The 21,654-nt window shown below is 35.6% G+C and overlaps 1 protein-coding gene across 5 annotated transcripts in view; it reads right to left on the bottom strand.

Moving 5' to 3' along the window:
- Positions 1-21,654, bottom strand: part of SLIT2 (slit guidance ligand 2) — a 275,349-nt gene that overhangs the window by 50,037 nt on the left and 203,658 nt on the right. For all 5 annotated transcript variants that reach the window (XM_076336013.1, XM_076336014.1, XM_076336015.1 and 2 more), the window contains exons 13-20: positions 20,751-20,894; positions 20,461-20,624; positions 16,080-16,230; positions 10,135-10,209; positions 6,904-7,047; positions 5,310-5,453; positions 4,021-4,187; positions 3,047-3,179 (exon numbers count right to left, since the gene is read on the bottom strand). In XM_076336013.1, the coding sequence (XP_076192128.1) occupies positions 3,047-3,179; positions 4,021-4,187; positions 5,310-5,453; positions 6,904-7,047; positions 10,135-10,209; positions 16,080-16,230; positions 20,461-20,624; positions 20,751-20,894 (1,122 nt within the window). The remainder of the gene's footprint in view (positions 1-3,046; positions 3,180-4,020; positions 4,188-5,309; positions 5,454-6,903; positions 7,048-10,134; positions 10,210-16,079; positions 16,231-20,460; positions 20,625-20,750; positions 20,895-21,654) is intronic.

Below are 21,654 nucleotides of genomic sequence, written 5' to 3'. Positions count from 1 at the left end.
ATGATATATCAGGCATGACATACTGCAAGCCTGTTCCTATGGAGTATGTTAGGGACTAAAGACAGTAATCAATTACCCTTCACCAGAAAAGTTAGATTCCCCCCCGCCCCCCTTGTATGTTTACAGCTCCTGTATTGTATCGCTTGCTCTTCTTCCATGCTCATAATTCTCAGTAACAGACTTGTTCATCCTTACAGTTAACAGGTGCAGAGCCATCAAACTGTATTGGCACCTGAGTTACAGGCAAAGGAAGGTAATAAGCCTTGCCTAAAAAGCTTCCAGTGTGCAGCCACTCAGTACAAAGTGCAAGTGGAGGGGCTCTTCATGTAAACAGGGCAAGTAGTTTAGAGATGATAAGAAGTGCTGAATTTACCTGATTCTCTGAAATGGAGCAGACAGTGGCAGGAAGATTAAAGGTCTTTAGTTTCTCAACTGGGGCAAATGACTTGCTGATGGTGGTATTATAGTGGTATTACTTGTGTCTCCTGGAACCCAAGTGAAAACTACACCCTCATTATCCCTATACAAAGAAGATATTTTAGCCATCCAAATACTTGGAACACACTTGAGTTAAGAGCAGCCTCTGATAGAGACATTCTTAGATTAATTTTGAGCTTAATGTCTTTAAGTATGCTGCAGCATCTTTGGAAACTTTTGTCTTGACTAAATGGATGGGCTGAAACACAGTAAAACTTAATGAAATAACTGTTTACATCTAATCAAAAAGCTTTTTCTTTCTGTGTTTTTTTTTTCCCCTTGGACCATGCCTTCCTTAGGGCTGCTTGCCAAACCCAAACTATGTGTCTCAACAAGTTTTATGCTTACACTATGTTAATGGCATTACATAAATGGTGGTGAATGGAGCATGGGCTCATATACTTAATTATTAAAAAAGAAACAAACAACATTTAAATTTTTTGAAGGAGTAAGTATTCTGAGAAAATTCTTTTATCGACAGATAAATTAGGATATATTGCTTTTGCTTCATTAGAACTGAAGTACTGCAAGTATCCACTTGGCTGATAAAAATTCCTTCTTGTTCAAATGAAGCAACTATTAAGATATTTTATAAAACACATGAAGAATAAATCTTGGAAGGGTTATGCATGCTAATGAACAAGAAGAATCAATCAGTATGCAACTGCTAACAGGAACCACCTCCATTATCCTTTTGAAATGATGCTAAATTGCATGTTTAGACACTAATTAAAGCATACAAAATTGTACACAAATGAGTTTTCAGTCACAGTCAGGGTTCCACTTGCACTTCCAAAAGAATCTCTCTTTAGCTCCTTAATTTTACATTGCATTGATGCCCTTACATTGTCAAATTGTATTTATTAGGCCAGACTATATTTAATTAAGTCATCTTTTATTCGAGGAAAAAACCCAACACCAAAACCTAATGAAATAAGTTACAGGTTTATATCGCTGTGTGCTAATTTGAGTTCTTAATAATTTCTCTTCATTAATGACTAAAGCTTTTGGATGCTATTAAGCACCAAACTAGTGGTGGACATTTCAGAATCTTCTGTATAATACCAAATGGTAAAACAATAACACTGTTTTAGTGACATAAGAAACACAGTTATGATGTCTTCTGAAAAAGCCCTACGTTAATTAGTCATTATGAAGCATTAGTAATTTAATATTAAATACTTGCCATATGTAACACAAACTCAACTTTTTTTCTTCTCAATCATTTCTATCTCTTTCTTTCAATCTTGTGACCTATCTGGTCAAGATTCAAAACAGATGAATAACCCAATTTTTAGGTTTATATTTTCCCTTTCGTAATGCATAAAAATTGACTCATCTAGTCTTATGAGTAGCTTATTCAGTTATTATCTTCAAACAATACATGAGGTAGCAAGCTCTCTTTTATATCAATGTTACTGTCCATCTGCATATTCAAATTATATCTTTTCATAAAATGCAATCTTAACCATTTTTCTCATATAAAAATGTATCAAGAGTTTAATAAAATATCCCAGATTGTATAAGACTGCCTATATGAAAAGTAAGACTTTCTATTAAAACCACTTTTTGAAATATCACAAAAACATGTTTATTATGAAAATATGCAAACACATTAATAGATTGTTTTCTTTTTGCTTTTCATGTAATTGAACTTCTTAATTCCTTCCTAAACAGTGACCATAGGTTAAACAGATTCACTGTTGCCCATAATTTAACCCATTGTAATATGATGGGTTATATGTAATGTAACATATGTAATATAATACATCTGTAATATAATACATGTGTGATATATATATGTAATATTATATATATATATATATATATATATATATGTAATAATTACATTGTAATACGTAAGCCTGGAGAAGAGAAGGCTCCGGGAAGACCTTATGGCAGCCTTCCAGTACCTGAAGGGGGCCTACAAGAAAGCTGGAGAGGGACTTTTTACAAGGGCATGTAGTGATATAGGACAGAGGGTAATGGCTCTAAACTGAAAGCGGGTAGATTTAGATTAGATATAAGGAAGAAATTCTTCACTGTGAGGGTGGTGAGGCACTGGAACAGGTTGCCCAGAGAAGTTGTGGATGCCCCATCCCTGGAAGTGTTCAAGGCCAGGTTGGATGGGGCTTTGAGCAACCTGGTCTAGTGGAAGATGTCCCTGACCATGGCAGGGGGGTTGGAAGTTAGATGACCTTAAGGTCCCTTCCAACCCAAACCATTCCATCATTCTATGATTCTATGATATCCATGTTCAGTTATATGATGGTTCAGTGTTGGGGTTATAAATTCTGGGAGTGATTACAATTTTATATACATATATTTTTAAAGCTTTTCAGTAACAGTTCTTAGAGTGTTTTGGGACTTACAGGGCACTGCTAATTCAAACTTAACCTCAAATTTCTCAAGATACTGTGCAAGTCTTTATATCTATAAAGTGCTATATTAATAAATTTCAACTGATCTACTGAATCCAATTCTTCATTTTCTTCTCCCCTCATTCTTGAACCTGACAATATGAATCTGACATTGATTTTCATAAAAGGAAAAAAAGTGTGCCACTTACAGTTCAGTTACATCTTTTGGGATGCCTTTAGGCAAAGCTTTTAGACCTTTGTTGCTGCAGCGAACTACTGTGTCTAGACAAGTACATTCTGCAGGACAGCGGGACAGTGGAGAGCAGCTATTGTCATCATTTCCTGGTTAATAAAACCAAAGAGATGCTAAGCTTGCTATACAAATGTCACTTCAGTATTGGCAATAATATCCCATCTGGAATGCCCGTAAGCAAACATGATATTTCTATATTATGGTATCTCTAGGTAGGGAAAACTTTAAGTCATCTCTGTAAACCATCGCTCCAAGAATTTACATTTCAAGTGACGCTTTATGTAGTACAATGCTGTTTCACTAGGAAAAATGCTATTATATGGAAAAAAAGATCATTAAGAAAGAACAAAACTTAAAATGAAAGATAATAAAGCAAAATATATGTTGATTTTCAAAATTAACGAATTATTAAAAATAAACAGATTCCCTTTAAAGAAAAGTTACAGCCTTGAAAATTGACAAACTAATAATGCAATAAATGGAAGCATGTATGAGAGAGACGCAAAATAGCAGCCATCTTTTTTTTGAGCGTTGAGGGGAATTCTGACATTCAGGAAGTCACAAACTAAGCAAAATGGCATATTATTTGATCAAGTAACCTAAAAGAGCACTTGATTCAAGCATCAGCATTTGAAAATATTCTTATCTGAACTACAACATTTGATCAATTTATTTAATTTTTATATTACCTCTAAATTTTGATTTACAGTACCGAACATAGGCAAGAAAAACTTTTGAAAACATATATACAATAGCTGTGTGCTTGCTGATCATCCAAAAATGGGTGGAAGATTTTTAAACTGACGCAGAAGCTGAGATTGAAGCGCAAATTAAGTTATTTAAAGCATAACACTTTGGGTTCTATGGGAATCATGCAGCTATACATATGAAAGCTGAAATTATAAAAAGTTCAACTATTAATTTTCTTACCATCATCACATGTAAAATCCTGAATTGCCACATCTTGGATGGGAATCTCTTTGAGGAAGTAGGGTTTTTGGCAGCGAGGGTTCCCCGTCACAATGCGTTTCTTCCTTAGCCAGTCTCCAAGCCATGCGAGGTGGCAATTGCAGTTGAAGGGATTGGCCAAGAGGTTTCTGAGAACCACAGGAAAGTTTACTTCAGATTACACCATTTTTTTGTCCTAAGTATTCTATTTCTATTTTCAAAAAGCTAAGCTTAAATACCATTCTTCAAACAATACTATGTACAAACATAGGTGAAAGCTGTAATTTAGGCTCTGTGTGGTGAATCTTCATTAACTTGTTTAGAAATAATTTAAAACTGTCAAAGACCTGACTTCTTGTCAAGCCATTCTGTACTGATAATGCAATAACTTCATATAGAGATGAAGGCTGATTACTTTACATTATTAGCTTTAACCTGACAACAGCTATTCCATTAATTTGTCATCTCAAGATTTCCATCTTTTATTTGCTCCAGAGAATAAGTTTCCTACCTGAAGTCACAGCTAAGTTGATTACATGCCAGTTATAAAAATGAATTTACTTTTAGAAGTCAGTACTTTCAGCACAAACCTATTGACAGTTCCATTATTTATAAACATGCCATCCTTAATATGCACAAATTAGTCACTTGGTGCAAAGTGTCACTTTTTATGTAAAAAGGGGATTAAGTACTTTCCTGACTGATGCTACCTACAAAAAGCATTTCTTCAGTAAACTGAGTGGCAGCTTCACTCACTGTTTTCGCTTCCCTTAAATTACAACATATTTAAATAAAAAAGGGATGCTTCTTTTTATAGAAAATGAGACTGAAGCTTCATTATAAAACATGTATGAATTAAGATTCTCAGTAGGCAGAGAAAATTTAAGATAATAATCGGACAGCACAGTGCAGAAGGACAGACAACATGGTGATTCGACCAGCTGCGATCATGCGATGCCTACCTAAATTGTGGGTTTCTAGCCTGGCTGAGATCAGTGGGCTTCTGCAAGGGGGGCAACCAGGATGTTTTTCCTGCCTTCTCAGGCAATTCTGGAAACCAGTCTAATGCTGCATCTAAGGGCACTATGAAAACACACTCTTCATGTGTCCAAGATGACCCAGAAAATAAACTTTCTCAAAAATCCCTCTATGAACTCATTTCCCTCAACTTTACCTCACACTGTGAAACTATACAGTAAACCATTAACAGAAATGTCCCCAAAATGTTAGAGGTTTAAACGTGGGTAAGGTAAAACACGAACGTGACTTACAACGTAGAGAGCGAATGCAGGGTATCGAAGGAGCCAGGTGCCACGGTGGTGATCTGGTTGTCATACAGCGAGAGCAGGCGGACTGAGCTCAGGCCCGTGAAGCTGTCGTTTCCCACACAGCTCACGCGGTTGCTCCTCAGCATCCTGAGAAAGGAAGGATCAGCATTTCTTAGCTTAGCCCGAGCAGGGGCTGGAGCTGAAGTGGTGTCCTGAGCAGGGCCTGAGAGGTATGACTCCGAAAGGACTGCTACCAGTGGAGGAACCACAAATGCAGTGACGCCTGTGCCACCTGTCACCTCACTGAAGGGACTGAGTGCAGTGTGCGTGGAGGGGACTGGAAAACAGAAAGGTGGGTGGCTAGGTTTCACAGAGGCAAGGGGTGTTTCCCCTAAGCATTTGTGTTTTTTTTTCTTTCAATACCAGAATCAGTAATTATGAGTTTGTTAACTGACAATAGATTAAATTGATTGAAATTCCCCAAATCAGAGATGCACAGCAGTCCCCTCTTCATGTTTCCAACCTAATGACTCCAGAACTGCTATTTACAAGGAGCAGAAGGTTGTACCAACTGACCTCCTCCTGAGGCCCCTTCAACCTGAATTTTCTTACGATAAATTCTATAAACCACTTCTACTACATTCTCAAGCGTTTCAACTAAATGAAATCAGGCTACCCTGACTCCTCCTCAGCATGACTCTAAGATTTAGTAAAAATTTCAGAATACTAAGCAAGAAACGCCTATTCTAAAATCTCTCATATTTCTGTAAATCATATGAGCTTTGAAGTTTGCTGTTTTCCTACCTGTCCATCAATAAATGAATATTTTTTTCCCCACACTCTTGTCTAAGAATAGCTGCTTCTAACAATTTTAGCAGCTTTAAATGATAGGCCTGATTTATTAAAAATACCTAACGTCTATGGACAGCTGAAGCCCCAAAGACCATTTAATCTTGGCTCTGCTCTGCTGATCAGAAGAACAGGCTCTCTGAAGAAGGCCAAGAAGCTGTGGATTGTATAAACATCTTTTTTTGAGTGGAAAGAGCTAAACTGCCTTAATGGAAAGAATGAAATTAGTTCAAGCTATAGTGCTTTTACTCCTCCCTTCACTGTTGAAATTACATTAAAATTACTTAGGAGAGAATAATTTCCCACATTTCAATATCCACCAGAATCATTTTTTCCTCTAGCAAAATTCCCAGTAATGGTTGCACTGAACTGAATCAGACTCCATTACGTAAAATGTGTAATTCCTGTACAAAATTCTGTTACTTTGAAGCAGATGATTATTCCCATTTCCATTTCTGCAGTTAGATGTTTACCCATTCTCAACCGCTTCATCATTTTAGAGGACTCGTAATTTCTGTAGTCAAGTAACCACAACGAAGAATTTCAGCTACACTATATCCATAATTAAATAATTAAAGAATTCATATAACGTATGATAACTTTTTGTAAAATAGGAACAAAAACTAAGATATGCTTGAATAATCCATAGCTAATCCTCCAAAATCAAAGTTTTTAGGACAGACAGAATATTACTTTAAAAATACCTGGCAGAAGGGAAGAATAAAACCATGCAAATAATTACACTTACAGTGTTTTGAGACTTTCTAGTCCTTTGAACATTTTGTGTCGAACACTTTCCAAGCGGTTGCTAGTGAGCAATAGTTCATTCACGCCAGAGGCTCCATCAAATGCTCCTTCTTCAATATCGGTAATCTTGTTATTGCTCAGGTTTCTATCACACATTAACAGAAACAGAGAAAAACATGTTTTCTTTTTTGAATACCCTAAATTAACTATTAAATGCTGCAGACTGCATAGATTTCAAGATACTGACTTACTGTTCAAAAGTAACAAATATATTGTTCAACTTCGAACCAATAAAAGCAAAATTCAATGCCCTGCTAACTAAAGAAGTAAAGATTTTTAAAGCAATCTTTGGAAGATGTTTTTAAAGAATGGCAATTGCCCAGTCCGTGCTGCTGCCACACGAGAACATCTTTTCATAATTTTGAATGTTGTCAGTGACTGTATATTTTTTTCATGTCTCCAGTCCTTGTAGCATTATTAGACAAATTAGTAACAAAATGATACTCTGTGAGTACCAGCACAACTAATCACTCTGATTTCTTTATTACATCTTGGTAGACACAAATATAAGAAAACAGTATAAACAGCAACATATGTAAATGGAATGTGTGAATGTAAACAGTAAATGAAATGTTAATCATTTACGACATTAGTTAAAAAGGAGGTTTTATAAGCACGATAGTTCATTTATCTGCAATTCGCATGCAAAGCAGATCAAAATGTGGGAAAATGACCTAAAATACTGCCAAAATATTTAGTGTTTATGGTTTTTAGTTGAAATATGGAAATTACATCCCAAATGGGTAGTATCTGTACTATATATACAAAAGCATACATACCCAACAACACACAATTTCTTAAAGATTTTTCATGTTATTCTTGCCTCCTTTTGTTTTGTTTGTTTCATATAACTATTTATACATATTACAGAAGTACATATCTACACACTAAACTGTTATAACACACTAGTGATTTTTAAAAAGTTCTTAAAAATGCTCTGAGACAACGTAAAATGAAGTGAAGCTAAAAACTTTTTATTTGATGGAATTAATGGTGTTGGGAAGAAAATCAAACATTATTTGATGCAACTTCTAGAACAGCGCTTTAATTGTTCAAATCAAGAAAGATTCTATTTGTTAGAACAAAAATTCATACACTTGCCAGAATGAATTGGTGCCATTATCTAAGACACAGAAAACAAGGAGTTGTGGCTTAATCTTGAGTGCTGACTACTCATCTCTAGCCTAGCTGTAATTTAACGTATACCTTGCCTGTGATGAAGTATACAATCATTGCTTTCATTTAGTTTCACAGTGGGGCTGGTCAGTCTCCTGTAAGGTGCTGCACAAGACTGGAAGCAAGAAACTCATTATTTCTCATCTCAGCTGGCTTATCCATGTCAAGCCCCTAGTTTCCTAAAATCTTACTTGTTCCTGGTGTAACATGGATACTACTTCACCCACTTCACAGGGATATTTTAAGGATTCATGTTGCATAGCTAATCAATGATGCAGTGCATACACATGCTTTATTACTGATGAACCATCAAATCAATTAAACATTTAGGCCCCAATTTTTCAATGTCATCTGTGCAGAAAGACCTTTGCACCTATTTGAACCTCCAGAAGAAATATGAGCTCCACAAAAATACAGAATTCACTGGTATTGGTGTCTCTGTAACATCACTACCTCACTGCTTTCCAGTCATGCTTAACCAGTCACTATTACTATTCTCTAAATTGAAGAATGTTGTAACAACTGATAACTATATTAGGAAGTTACGGAGCAGTATTAGTAAAAATGATAACTTTTCATTAACATTTTCTCAATTTTGTTCCTCCTCAGTTATCCAGATTTCAAAGCTCTTGGGAGTTCCAGCAGACAGCTACACTACGACTGATTAATATTCTTCCTTTTCTTTCTTTTGTCTTGAACACCTCCTCAACTAAAAAGCAGCAAAGATGACATGAAATGTTTACTAAGCTACCTCTATAGCCTGAAAATATGTAATTACTGACAATATATTCCCTTTTCCCCGTTTTTCTTAAATATGAAGAACTGATATATGTGTGCGTGTGTGTGTGTGCTTGTGTAGGTACGCCACATCAAGTATTTTATTTATTTTAAAGGCACTCTGTAGCTGTAGAAAGTGCTAATCTGAGATCCTTGAGGAATGAAGAAAACTGGGTATTAGCACCAGAACACTGCTGTGCCAGACATTCCTACATTCTTTTTTTAAGTATCTCAGCCCAATCTGAAGTGGCAAGATGTACTCAAGTGGATAGATCAAAAGCAAAGTTGTTTTTTGTTTTGGTTTTTTTTTAATCTTTGTCTACTAACTAAAAAAATCAGTAATAAGTATTTAACTAATCGTGATCATGACAGCTGCCAGCAAGGATCTGCATAAGGCTAACAATAGTTTAAGTAATACTATTGCTCCCCTTGAGATTTTGGTCACTAGTAATCTAGACTGACCTTTTACAAATGGTAGTAACTTGGTGACTACATTCAAAAAGCAGTGCATAATTTTAATTAATCTGATCTATTTTTACTTGCATTTTTCTTCACTTACTATTTATGTTTGGAATTAATCCTGAGAAGATTGAGCACAGAGTCACTAAGTCTAACTAAATGATCTACCCTTAAATATGTCTTTTACATAAGCGAAAGAAAAGCTTTTCATAGATTTATTTTTAGTAACAACTGCAACTGGTAAGGTTATAAACTCCTCTTAGAACATGAACTGTGAACATGGACTTACATGGATGAACTATCACATCTTTTTTTTTTCTCAGTCATTTAATTTTTATATTCCCCTCATCTAATGACAATTTAATGAAGCACAGAATCAAAGGCATGTCTTGAATGTGCTGAAAGAGGCAAAATTGCCTGGTCAGGGAGTAGTACGGGAAGTTACAAAAGATTACTGGAACCTTTTTTGAGCAGCTTATACTGTGAGCTCCCTGCTGTGGCTGTGTAACAGACCAGCTGGCTGGACACTGCAGTGAAGGTGCTGGAGCTAGACACCATGAGAAGTTGTTACTGGCAGTGCCTAGTCCCATAGAGAAGAGCTGCCAACTCTGATCTACCTCAGTGAGTAATTTAAACTCATTCTTGATTTTTGATTAGAATATACTGAATCTTTTATAGATAAGAACTAAGAAAGCTGGAGAAACACAGCAAGGAGCTAATGTGCTATCTGAATAGACAAGGTCACTGAAGTTGCACTTACATTTTACGCAGCTGAGGAAGTTTCCTAAAGATTCCAGTAGCTTCCAGGACTGAAAATTCGTTGTTATTTAGTCGCCTACAAGAAATAACATCAATTTCAGAAAAAAATATTCAGGCACTGGTACAGAATGTTCCACACTAAGTAAGCTTTTCAGACTGGTTTAACTGAATAGCTGGTATTCAACTGGTAGCTGAAGAACAATTCCGTATATTCTGACATTTCTAATTCTGGTAATTCCTGTGAATGAACATTCTCATTAGTTAAACTTAGGCATACATAAGACATACAGAATCAAAACCAGATCACAAAATATCATACAACTAAAACTGCAGGGAAATATAAGATGATGTTTTTAATTTTTCTTTTAAGGGAAGAAAAACAAAAATGTAACTAAGGAAGGATTCCATGGCAACTTATAAATAAAAATCTTTAAGAAGCACATATAAACCACTGAAGATTAGTTTACTGTTCTTTAAAGGGTATCAGGTGGGGTCTGCCAGACATCTGGTGGTGCTCACAGAACACTATTTGCAAGAATGAAATAATTACTTTATGCTCAATGCTTCTTTTGAATAGGGACTGAAACACACTGCATAGGTCTTCCCAAGAATTTAAAAACACTTCTCTGACCATCGTTTATCTTCAGACCACTCCACCTAACACACAGAAATTGCGTAAGGAAGCATTAAATGCTGCTTTGTAATGCTACAAGAAGGTATACAATGAGCAACAAATACTAGCTGGATACTGATCTTTTCTGCCCAGGTATCAAGGCTGTTCCAGCATAGTATACCTTTAGCAGCTGCTAGGGTAGGGGACCATCTATATTTAAAAAAATATTTGCACTGACCCAGTATTCCCTATTTTCTCTCTTGAAAAGAAAACGGAAATTATGAGCCTTGGATTCCTTATATGTTTTAATGGAATCATCATATGAAGGAAGGGAGTCTGTCCAGCTTTTATTTAGAGATCTTAAATAGGAAGGAAAAGAGATCACTGACAAGATCACTGTGAAACGAAATTCAGCATAAATCTAAATGCAGAGTGCTTTTCAGAATTTCCTTATTGCAAGACAAGATTAAAAAAACCCCTAGAAAATAAAAGAGAGCTGCTTGTTCATCCTTTCTTCCTGCTTATTCTCAATGATAGCCAGAAGGGAAATTAAGGTTGTAAATCTGAAGGTATGGCTGTACAATAGTTTCAGCACGGAACTAAACTGAGAGAAGGCAGGAAGAGTTTTTTTGGATATATACGGAACATTTGTATATCACACTGAAGTACAAGGAACATGAATGTCAAAAGATGCTACCACCTCTGAAAATCAGCTGGATGACTTAATGTGATTTTTAGTGGGACCGTATCAAATGAATTTTTTCACAGTGTCAATTAACAAAGTTACATCATCATTGAAAACAGCCTTTTTTTCTCTGTCCATCAACAACGGAAGCACGATGTGTTCTATAAATGCTGACATTTTCAAATACTTTTCAAGTGCTATATTGTCTAGAAGAATGACTTGTTTGTGAAAACATTTATTGATTCTAGTAATTCTTCCTTGCTGTGCTCTACTGCAAACATTTCTAACCCCATTGAAAAAGACAAACAATTTGATCCTTTCTGCTTCGCAACAACCTTTTACATATTAAAAATAATTTACTTTGTCTCTCCCTCAAGTTTCCTTCATACAAATGCATTCAATCTTTTCAGTTTTTCCTCGGAAGTCTTCTTTTCTAGATGATTCTTGTTCTCCTTGAAATTTTTTCCAAGTGATCCATATCCATCTTGAAAAGTGAAGTCCTTGACACAGTATTCCAGCTGATATTTTACTATTGTAAAGTACAGTAAAATAATTATTTCATATAACTTACATACTACACTCCTGTACATACATCCCAAAATGAAATTTGTAGCAGCGCCCAATGGCACTCCTTCATCTTTCATAGGTATGATAACACCACCATAGCCTTTTCTCTTGAACTATTTCCTGGTTATTCCTCAATCTTGCATTTGTGGTGCTAATTAGTCCTACCTAATGTCAGATGTAGAATTTGAATTTTTATTTTATTTAAACTAGTCTTAGTCTACTATCAATATTACAGAACAATTTTAAGAATTTTCCGTGTGTTTTGAAGATTTTCAGTATTTGGGAAGTTTCTCCATACTTCTCTGATGGAAAAGAAGCATGGGTCGAATCACTGTATTGTGTTTGGTTAAAACTGTAGCACAAATCATATCTTCTCTTTAACTTTGTATATATGGTGATATCACAAATCATGCATCATCACTGAGGGTAGATCCACAAATAAAAGGATGTCAAGAGTTACAAATTATGGGTTTGTGGTCAGAGGAATGACTACATGGATCACATGGCATTTCTATGGCTGGAATTTGCTGGCTTTAGATCTGGAACTGTTAAATACTTGTGCAAGAAGTTTTCATTCTATTATCATGGTAAGTGATACCACACACAGAGGAATCAAAATTATTACAGATGACTCAAAAATTAACAGATGTGGTGGTATCTTCCTTCTGGATCTTAATATAATTATTTTTTGAGCCCAGTGCTCTTTACTGGTAAAGACAATAATGATAGTTGTTACCTGGCAATCACTGGATCATGAAAAGGATCTTAAAAATACTTGTATCTTGTTTATTCAGAGCAAAGTACTGAAATGTCATTCTCAAAACAAAAAAGTAAACAAAGAAGCATCTGATATTCTGTTATACTCTGTTTCTCTGTTTTATTTGATGCTTTTTCCTGTTTTATTAACACAATGGGAAAGATATTTGCATGTTTTGGTACAAAAGCTGAACCTTTCTGGAAGGCTATGTACGGCAGTCATATTCATGCTTTTGAAAACTATCTTGTTAGGATTTTACAGCTACTGTAAAATCATTACAAAAATTGAACATATAAGACTGAAATTGTTTTTATTTAGCGTTCCTCCTGGGGACTCTGGTTTAAGTGATTTATCAAATGCTTCCTGAATTTTCCTATATATTAGAATGCTACCTGAAAAATATTTTATTTCTGGGGCGCATTTACAGGCTTGTACTTTATTTCAAATACTTCAATGGCAGATCAGACAGATCTTTCACTGGTTTTCTGGAAGACTGTGAGCAAGCAACAAAATAGAAATAGTTAGAACAGCACTTGGCTCATTTATAAGTTTTTTCACCTTTTACAATTAAGTATCTGTCTTGAACTGTATTATTACCTTCAGATTTTTTTAAAAATGATGACTCTGAAGAAATAGGTTTTTTGATGTGATATTATTACTGTTGCAATCTACACAATCAATACTCTTCTCCTCACTTTTGATCTTCGTTTCCAAGCTGAGTCTCAGCTCCAAACAACACCCTGCAGAAAATAATCTAGCCTTCCTCATCACTGTTATAGAAGCATCAATGTCATTTGACTCTAACAAGTATCTTTATCTCAAATTTGGGGGGTAAAAGAAAAGAAAGGCTAACTAGCTGCTCTTCTCATATATGCCAGTAAATGTTGTGAAATGGAAATCACAGAGTGGCCCTAGAATTAGACTGGGAAGTCCCAAGAGGAGCAACAAAGGCAGTGCATCAAAGACCAGGAATAATAGGAGGAAACAAGAGACAGAGCTGTAACTTCTGCATCGGTGAGGCAAATACCAGAAGAGTGTATTTAGCTAGAGCAATTGGATTTTTAGATGAAGTAAAAAAATGCAGAAATAATTCCTCTATCCCCTCTAGAATACTTGCAAGGCTGTTGAAATTTTTATTACATCAAAAGACTTGAAGAACAATCTGTACAGTTTATCAAGAAGAAGGTTGAATAGAGACTTTGTTACAGTTTAAGACCATCTTACTTGGATAAAGAGCCAGAAAAGGGCTCTTTAACTGCAAAAAATATAAAAGAAGCAACGATGGAAACTGAAGACAGGCGGATTCCATCTGGAAGTAAAAGTTCCCATTTTAAAAGATTTTAATAGAAGTGAAGGGAAATTATTAACTTCTGCAACGCTCCCAGGGAAATGGTGGATTTTTAATCCACTGATACCTTCAAACAAGACTGGATGTTTTCTGAAAGAAGTGCTGTAACCAAACATGAATTATGCTTTAGTCAAACCCAATTTTTTTGTTGACTGAAATTTGAGAGTTTAGGATACACAGCAGATGAGGCTTGATGATTTAATTGTTTCTTCTGAATTAATATGTATGAATCATAATTATAGAAGGAAAACACTTGACAGTTTACCTTCCACATGTAAATAAATGAATGTGAAAAACAACAATTAAAATACTAGATTAAGATTATTATTTCTTCAGAGTAGAGAGAATTAAATATGAATCCTGCTAAGAATCAAGACAATGCATGCTTGTCACTTCAACAACTCCATTTCTCATCTCTTGGTTCAGTAACTATGATTTTTACACTCATTACTTTATGATCTCCTCCTACACTTTAACCTGTTATCCACTCCATCAGTTTTTATTCTTCAATTCTAGTAATTTTATCTCAAAATATTATAGCATAACATTATATACATTTGATGAGTATTTTCTGTCTTCTTGTGGACCTTCCTCCACACTAAAATCTTCTTTCTTTTTCCCTCCTTCTTGGTTCTTCACCCTCTATATTGTATCCCTAGCAAATCCTATGTGGAAAAAAAAAATGTATTTCTCCACTGAAATCTATCTCCCTTTACCCAAGACTGCGTATCAATTTTTTCTTCCCTGGCACTACTTTATGAACAGTAAATCAACAGCATGAACATGGCCAAAAGCTGAGCTTTGCTTTTACCACATATGCCTCTTTTTCAATTGAATTTGCCATCATTCTGGGCACAACTAGAATTACCACTCAGACTTGTAATTAGAACATCACCAAGTTTAACTCCCTCCCCCAGCTCAAAGACAGAAAAAAATCTCCATCTCTATTTACACAATATTTCCATTTCAAATTCCTTTTACTGTCCAGATATACAAAATCCTTAACTATGGTCTCAGTATTTCATACCTTCACTGCTGTACTGTTGCTTTGATGCCAGCTGCAGACTGATTATCTTTTAAGAGATGTACCACGCTGTTGCTCATCTCACCCCTGTGGGTCACAACTTGATCACAGTACATCTCTGTCCCCACTTTTCTACATCAAATCAAAGTCCCTCTCTTTTGCCCCTCAACATTCTTCCTTGTTCTTTACACTGAATCTCCTAGGAAAAACAGCTATTTCCTCCCACCTTTGCTCTGCCAATGATGGCTACTTTCATCTCCTGCCTTTCTGCTGATCCTTCAAGCATCTCTGCATTCCCTTTCATACTATGCTTTGCGCATGGGAAAACCTTGTAAAGCTGTCTTAATTTTATTTTTCAATCCCTCCTTGAAGACCACGTCAGTTGTAATGCCTATAAATCATTCCCATATGGCACTTATTAAGCAAGTAATAATCTGTGACTTCTTTTCTGCTCATCTCTGTTCATTATGTTATTACCTCATCTTTTTAACCCAACTCTGTCTTGTTTGTCTGCTTTATCTTCCTCTGGTCTCCTGCCTGACACACATAATGTGTGCTTTGCACAAGAAGAATCAGCTCCGTTTTATTAAACACCTAGGTAGCACTTTTTAAGACAGACACCTGGTTTCTGGATGTCCTACTTGCTCTTGTAGTTAAAATTAAAAGCAAAATAAACCCCACTACCTTTCAAAAAAATCCAAGAGGGTAGCTCATGTACTGGAGAACTAGAAACATAGAATAGTTACCTTATTTATTTAGCATAAGTTTTTAAGGCTACACGGTACTGAAATGATGCATAAATAATTTTTGTTAATATCTAGTCCTTTGAAGTGCACCACAGAGGTTACACTTAATTTTTACTGTTCAAAACAATAAAGCTGTGGTTTTATATTTGAAAATTTTAGTTAGTTTTTCCATAAGCAAATAATGTTTCATTATGGGTTCAACTTACAACTCTGCTGTGTACTGGGGGATGTGATCAGGAATTTTGTTGAGTTTCTGATTGGAGCAGTCCACTGTGGTCCCTTCACAGCGACATTTCTCAGGGCAAGCCAAATCTGCAAAGCAGTCTCCACTTAATTTCGATCTGTAATCTTCAGTGCCTGTGGAAGAGTCAAGTCAAAATACAGATACTGAGTCAATAAAGTATAAGATTTGCTTCTTGTGAGAAGGCTGAAAAGATGTCTGCAATGCAGATAATGGGTGGGCAACTTGGGAAATGTATGATAAACTTTGTGATACTGAACAGACACAAGGGCTTCAAGAGAGGGTTAAATATAGGGGCTTAAGATATGCTGGAAAAAGAAACTGTGACCAACTTCACATAACAGGATAACATTAACTTGAGCTTTTCACAGCTGTACTTTCTGCTGATTATGTTGTCAGCCAATCTAGCTTTGTTCATAGCTAATCACACAAATGCCACTGATTTTTTTAGAATTTATTTTCTTTCTCTCTATCAAGAATAAATAGATCCTGAATGCCACCTTTTCTCTTTCTCTTGTTACAAATTTGTATTGTTGACTGGACTTCATTAACCTCTGTGATTTTTTGTTCATAGTCTCCATACTCCACATCATCTCAAACACGTAAGATTGAAAGCCCTGTTTTCAGCTTTAATTTAAAAAATGTGTGATCCTGACTTAAGCCTCAGCAGCTTGCCATGCTGTAGAAAGCTGCGTGACGTTCCATGGTGCTTGACAGAACCATGTTTTACTCATACCTCACAACCACATGGTTAGATCAAGCACAACAGAAAATCTCGCTACATTATCAAAACTGCATCCATTAGGCCAAGGATAAGAGCAAGGGAAAAGAGGAAGGAGTAGGTATAAGTTACAGAAGCATCTGAAGTTTAATACTTGCTTACATGACATGGCATTCTTATTACTGAATGTCCAGTGCCACAGTAACAGTATTACTGTCACAGATTAAATAAAAAGTACAAAAAAAATGAACCACATTGAAAGTTTCCTCCACCATTTCCCAGAGTCAGTCAAAGAAAACGTCCTAAACATATCAGGAGAAAACATCCAGTAAGGAACTGAGGGTGGGTGACAAAGAAAACAAAGAGAAGCTGAAAGGACCTGTGGGTTCTTCTTGGACAAAGACTGAGACTAGTAGAAGGTGCATCAGGGCTGGGAGGTACATTGTGATTTAGCTCAGACACTGAACTTTACTTACAGCCAAAATGGTGAACTCCTGCAAAAGTAAAGATAGCCAAGAAGGAAAGAAAGACAGAGTAATCCCAATTAAGACAAAAACATGAACTAAGCTCTCACGTTCTCTACTCAACTTTAGTTTGATTAGAAGATGTTGCTAAGGGGTACCATCGTCAGCAGAGAGAAAGAATAATTCATTTTAAGTGGCATCAAAAAATGAAGAAAAGTTTGGGGTTAATTACAGATTTCATATAGGATGATAATGCCTCCCATGCATTATTCTTCACTATTTTGAATGTACTCTTTAAAAGCTGCTCCCTTGAACATATACACATGCTATGCCACTTAAAACCTTAACAAACCAAAGAAACACAGGAGAAACAGATTCCTCAGGGGAGGAAAAAAAACCTCAACAGTCATCACGTATTATGTTATCTAGCGTTTGTAGATGTCTAAGTAACACATATGATATAACTACATGGAATATTTCTATGAGCTAGCAGACAAGTGATATTTTTTCAAATTAATGATTTAATACTTGTATAACCTTTAGTCTTCCAAATGACTATAATGAAATTCTACTAAGACTTCCTAGCATCTGCAGAGGAAGATCTCCCAATGACATATTTAAAACAAATATAAAAAATATTTAAGTTTTTAAAGAAATGCTAACATTTTTACAGTATTTACTGATGTGTAAAGAAGTGTTTTTAGCTCTTTTAAATATCCAATAAGCAAGGCTACAAATACATTTTTTTTCCTCCTGCATCCAGAGTAAATCACCGTTAGCAGTTTAAAGTGAACAACTAAAATATTCAGGGACAAGGTCTTCAACAACTAAAATAATTTTATACAGCATCTTCCTGATAACCTGATAGAAAGAGAAAGCACAGAAGCTGTATTTCAAGAAGCAAGTCTGTGGCACTTTTTGATTAAGTCTTTTTCTTCTTTTTTTTTCAGGAATAGCATTTTTTAAAGGGTACATGAACAAAATACTAAACTGCATGTGTGGCCATATTATAAACAGGCTGTGAAGACATTTGCTGGCAAGAAAACACTTCTAACTCAGAGACAAAAGTTGTGCTGGTAAGGTTGAGTAGAAGTCACTCTGTGGCAGGAATACAGCTGTTCTACTCATTAAGGAATTGAGCGGTACTACAGGTTTGAGAAATTGAATCCCCCTCTGTTTTATGCTGCTTTAAAACACATTTTCGCGGCTGCCAATGCTGACAAATTGCTGCCTTATTTTGTATTTCATCTTTTCTTCATATTCAAACCAACATATTAGTATGAGGGCATGAAGAACTTCACATGATTACCGCAAATTTAAGTGATATATCACACAGCATTAGGAGAAGAGCTGTTAAACATACCAGCTTAAAAGACAAAGACCACTGCAGAATGACAATATACCTGTAGTACTTGAAAGAACAAGTGCACTGGTGTCATAATCAATTATTGTAGATTTTTTTTAGATATTAAGCTATGGTAGAAAACCCTCCTTGCAAATCACATACTGTAATTCATCAATAGATTAATTATTCCCTTGTTTATTTTGCCAATCAATCATTTATAATCTGTTAGGAACATAATGCAAGTGCATCATTGTTTTTTTTCTATTAAGAAATCAGTGCACACACCTGACAAGCCAGGTAAAATAAATAAAGAAAAATATTTCAAAGAGCTAGGGCCAACATCAGTAAATCTTTTGTGAAAATATCATAGACTTATTGTAGCTTAAAGCGGTGTGTAAATTGCTGTTTCACCCCAACTCTAAAGTCGTATTTTCTTTAATGGAAAGCATTTTTGGTTCATTGTATGCATGTGACCACAGAATGCCTTTAATGAAGAATATCAGCTTTCTTTTCCAAGCATTCCACTGTGAATTCGTAAACGCAAGGAGGGTGAGCAAGCAGTAGCTGCAGCCAGTGTAGAGCATGAAAGCAAGGCAAGAAAATGTTCATTTGTAAAATGTTTATTTTTTTAAAGTTGTACTAGCTCTTTGATGGTAGTATGGTTTCCTGTGTTTAAAAGCAGCTCAGGAGCTACATTTTAAAAACAGTAGTGGCAGAAAGGCAAGGTACAAGGTAAGTAAAGGTGTCAATCGAAATATGAACTAGCAGGTGCAACCTTCTAAATAATTTAAGTAGAGGTATAATTTTGGTAGGTTGTGTGCAAATTTGTAAGACAAAAAAAGTAAATGGAGCTGCATGCTAAGCTCATGTTCAGAAAACAGAACTACTAGTAATCTACAAAGGAAAACTATGTCTAGCTACAGGTATTGACTAATGTTAATACACATGCATCAGTTTCCTAAAAGCTATAACAAACTTTGCTTTTTTGGGGAAAGGGAGAGAGTATCTGCAGTTAGTCAATCTTACTGCAGAGCCAAACCTACCTGGAATGAAATACTGTTCTTTAGCTAAATAAAGAGAAAAAAAATAGAAGATGCACCTGAATGTCAGCAAGCAAAGAATGAGTTTTATTAGATTAAGTATGGACTACAGTTAACTACAGATAATTAAGTGAAAAAATGTGTATTCACAACGAGAGCTGATAAACAACAAAGTGTGAATAGTCATAAATGTATCCGGAACATGGATAACGAACAGTTCTCATCTGGTATTTGCACTTGAGACTGAATAAATTGTAGAATGTGAAATGCACCTGGAACAGCTGGATACCATATGACAAAAGTTAGGATTTAGAGAAATGTAAGTAGGAAATGGAATAAGATTAGAAAAAGAAAACAGTAAATTTCAGTATGAGGTAAGCTCCCTGTATAAAATGAATATGTCATGTTTCCATATTTAGCTAGAAAATTTTAGATCTTTCACATACTCCAGAGCCTTGTGGAAATTTTACAAAATGATTTATGTTGGTGATACTTGTAGTGAATAACTTTAGCATTTCATTCTGAAGTATTATATATTGCATTTCGTTTGTTAGATTTAATGCTACTCAGAAATAGTGCCAAATGTGCTAACTATAGTAATGTTCCGTGATCCCATAGTCTATGACTTCCACGATTTCCCTCCCTTCAGTCAAAGAACTAAAAAAGATTCTGCAATGTTTAAGAATTCCATAGAGAGCCAGCTGCCTTCATTAGAACGTCTATAACCACTTTTTTTGCCAATAAAAGAAAAATGGCAGCTGAACTAAGAAAATTACCTGAGCAGCGGAATTTCTTGCTTTTGATCTGGCCGATCCTTTTGTTTGCCAGACGGCGGGGGCTGGTGCAACGGGCACCACTGGTCTCAATGGGGTTTGCATGAAGATAATCCGCCAGCCACTTCAGATGGCAGTCACAGATAAATGGGTTCTGAGCCAAATGCCTTTCATGAAGAAAAAAATGATAATTTCACACATTATTTCCCTTTGGTCTCAGCAGTTCCCGATATTTTTAGTACCCTGTAGAATATGAAGTCATACTAAAGACAACCATAAACGAGCATACATACAAGGTCTGAATTGCACGTAGGGGTGAAAAGGTGCCTTTTGCAATGGTCTGAAGCTTGTTGTCATACAAAGAAAGAAGATTCAAGTTGTGCAGATCTTGAAAAGCATCAACTCGCAGGCAATTGATCTTGTTGGCATTCAATAATCTGTTTAATGGAAGACAATTATAAAATTGAGACAACTCAGTGTCGCTGCAGCTTCAGCGTTTTTCACAGGTAATTCTTTGTGCGCATTTGTAACCAGAACAAGAGATGTAGTAACAAATATTAATTGACAGTGACATAAGGCATTTCAGTGAATTGAAATATCTTATATAGGTGATCTGAAATTATTCCTAAATATTTGTACCTTGGAGTTGAAATGTGTGGGTTTATTCAGCTAAAATCACATTTCTTGTATGTGCTGGTAGAACGTGTGTGTGTGGTATTTGTCTGTGCAAAGAAACAAGCTTAAAAAATCAAGTATCTGCAAGGAAAACTAGTTCCTTTTGCCAAATAAATAAACAAACAAAAAAGGAACTGAACACTGTGTTCATTAGCTGGAAGAGATGTGCAGTGGCACTTTTAATTATATGTTACTAATCAGCATGCTGCCGCATTAACAGAGTTGTAGTAAAACCGGTGGCATGGAATATATCCAAATCTGTCTTGGATCCTTTTTCCTCTCCATCTTCAAAGGGAACCTTTTCTTCCCTGTACCTCCCAGACTTCTAAAGTTAAAACAAACAAGCCAATCTAAACCAACTCCTTCATGCTTTTGAAGAGAAAAAAAATAAAAATGTCATACAACTAGATGTATTTTTATAACCAAATATTTTTTGTTTTTTTCCCATTTCCAGCCAGAAATGGAATGGAATGGTGGATTTGAAAACCAATGCTCTGATAAAGAGTTTCACCACACAAGTAG

This window comes from Aptenodytes patagonicus, chromosome 4, assembly GCF_965638725.1.
Source record: "Aptenodytes patagonicus chromosome 4, bAptPat1.pri.cur, whole genome shotgun sequence".
Classification (NCBI taxonomy): Eukaryota; Metazoa; Chordata; class Aves; order Sphenisciformes; family Spheniscidae; genus Aptenodytes; species Aptenodytes patagonicus.
This window is presented reverse-complemented; position numbering and strand designations above follow the sequence as displayed.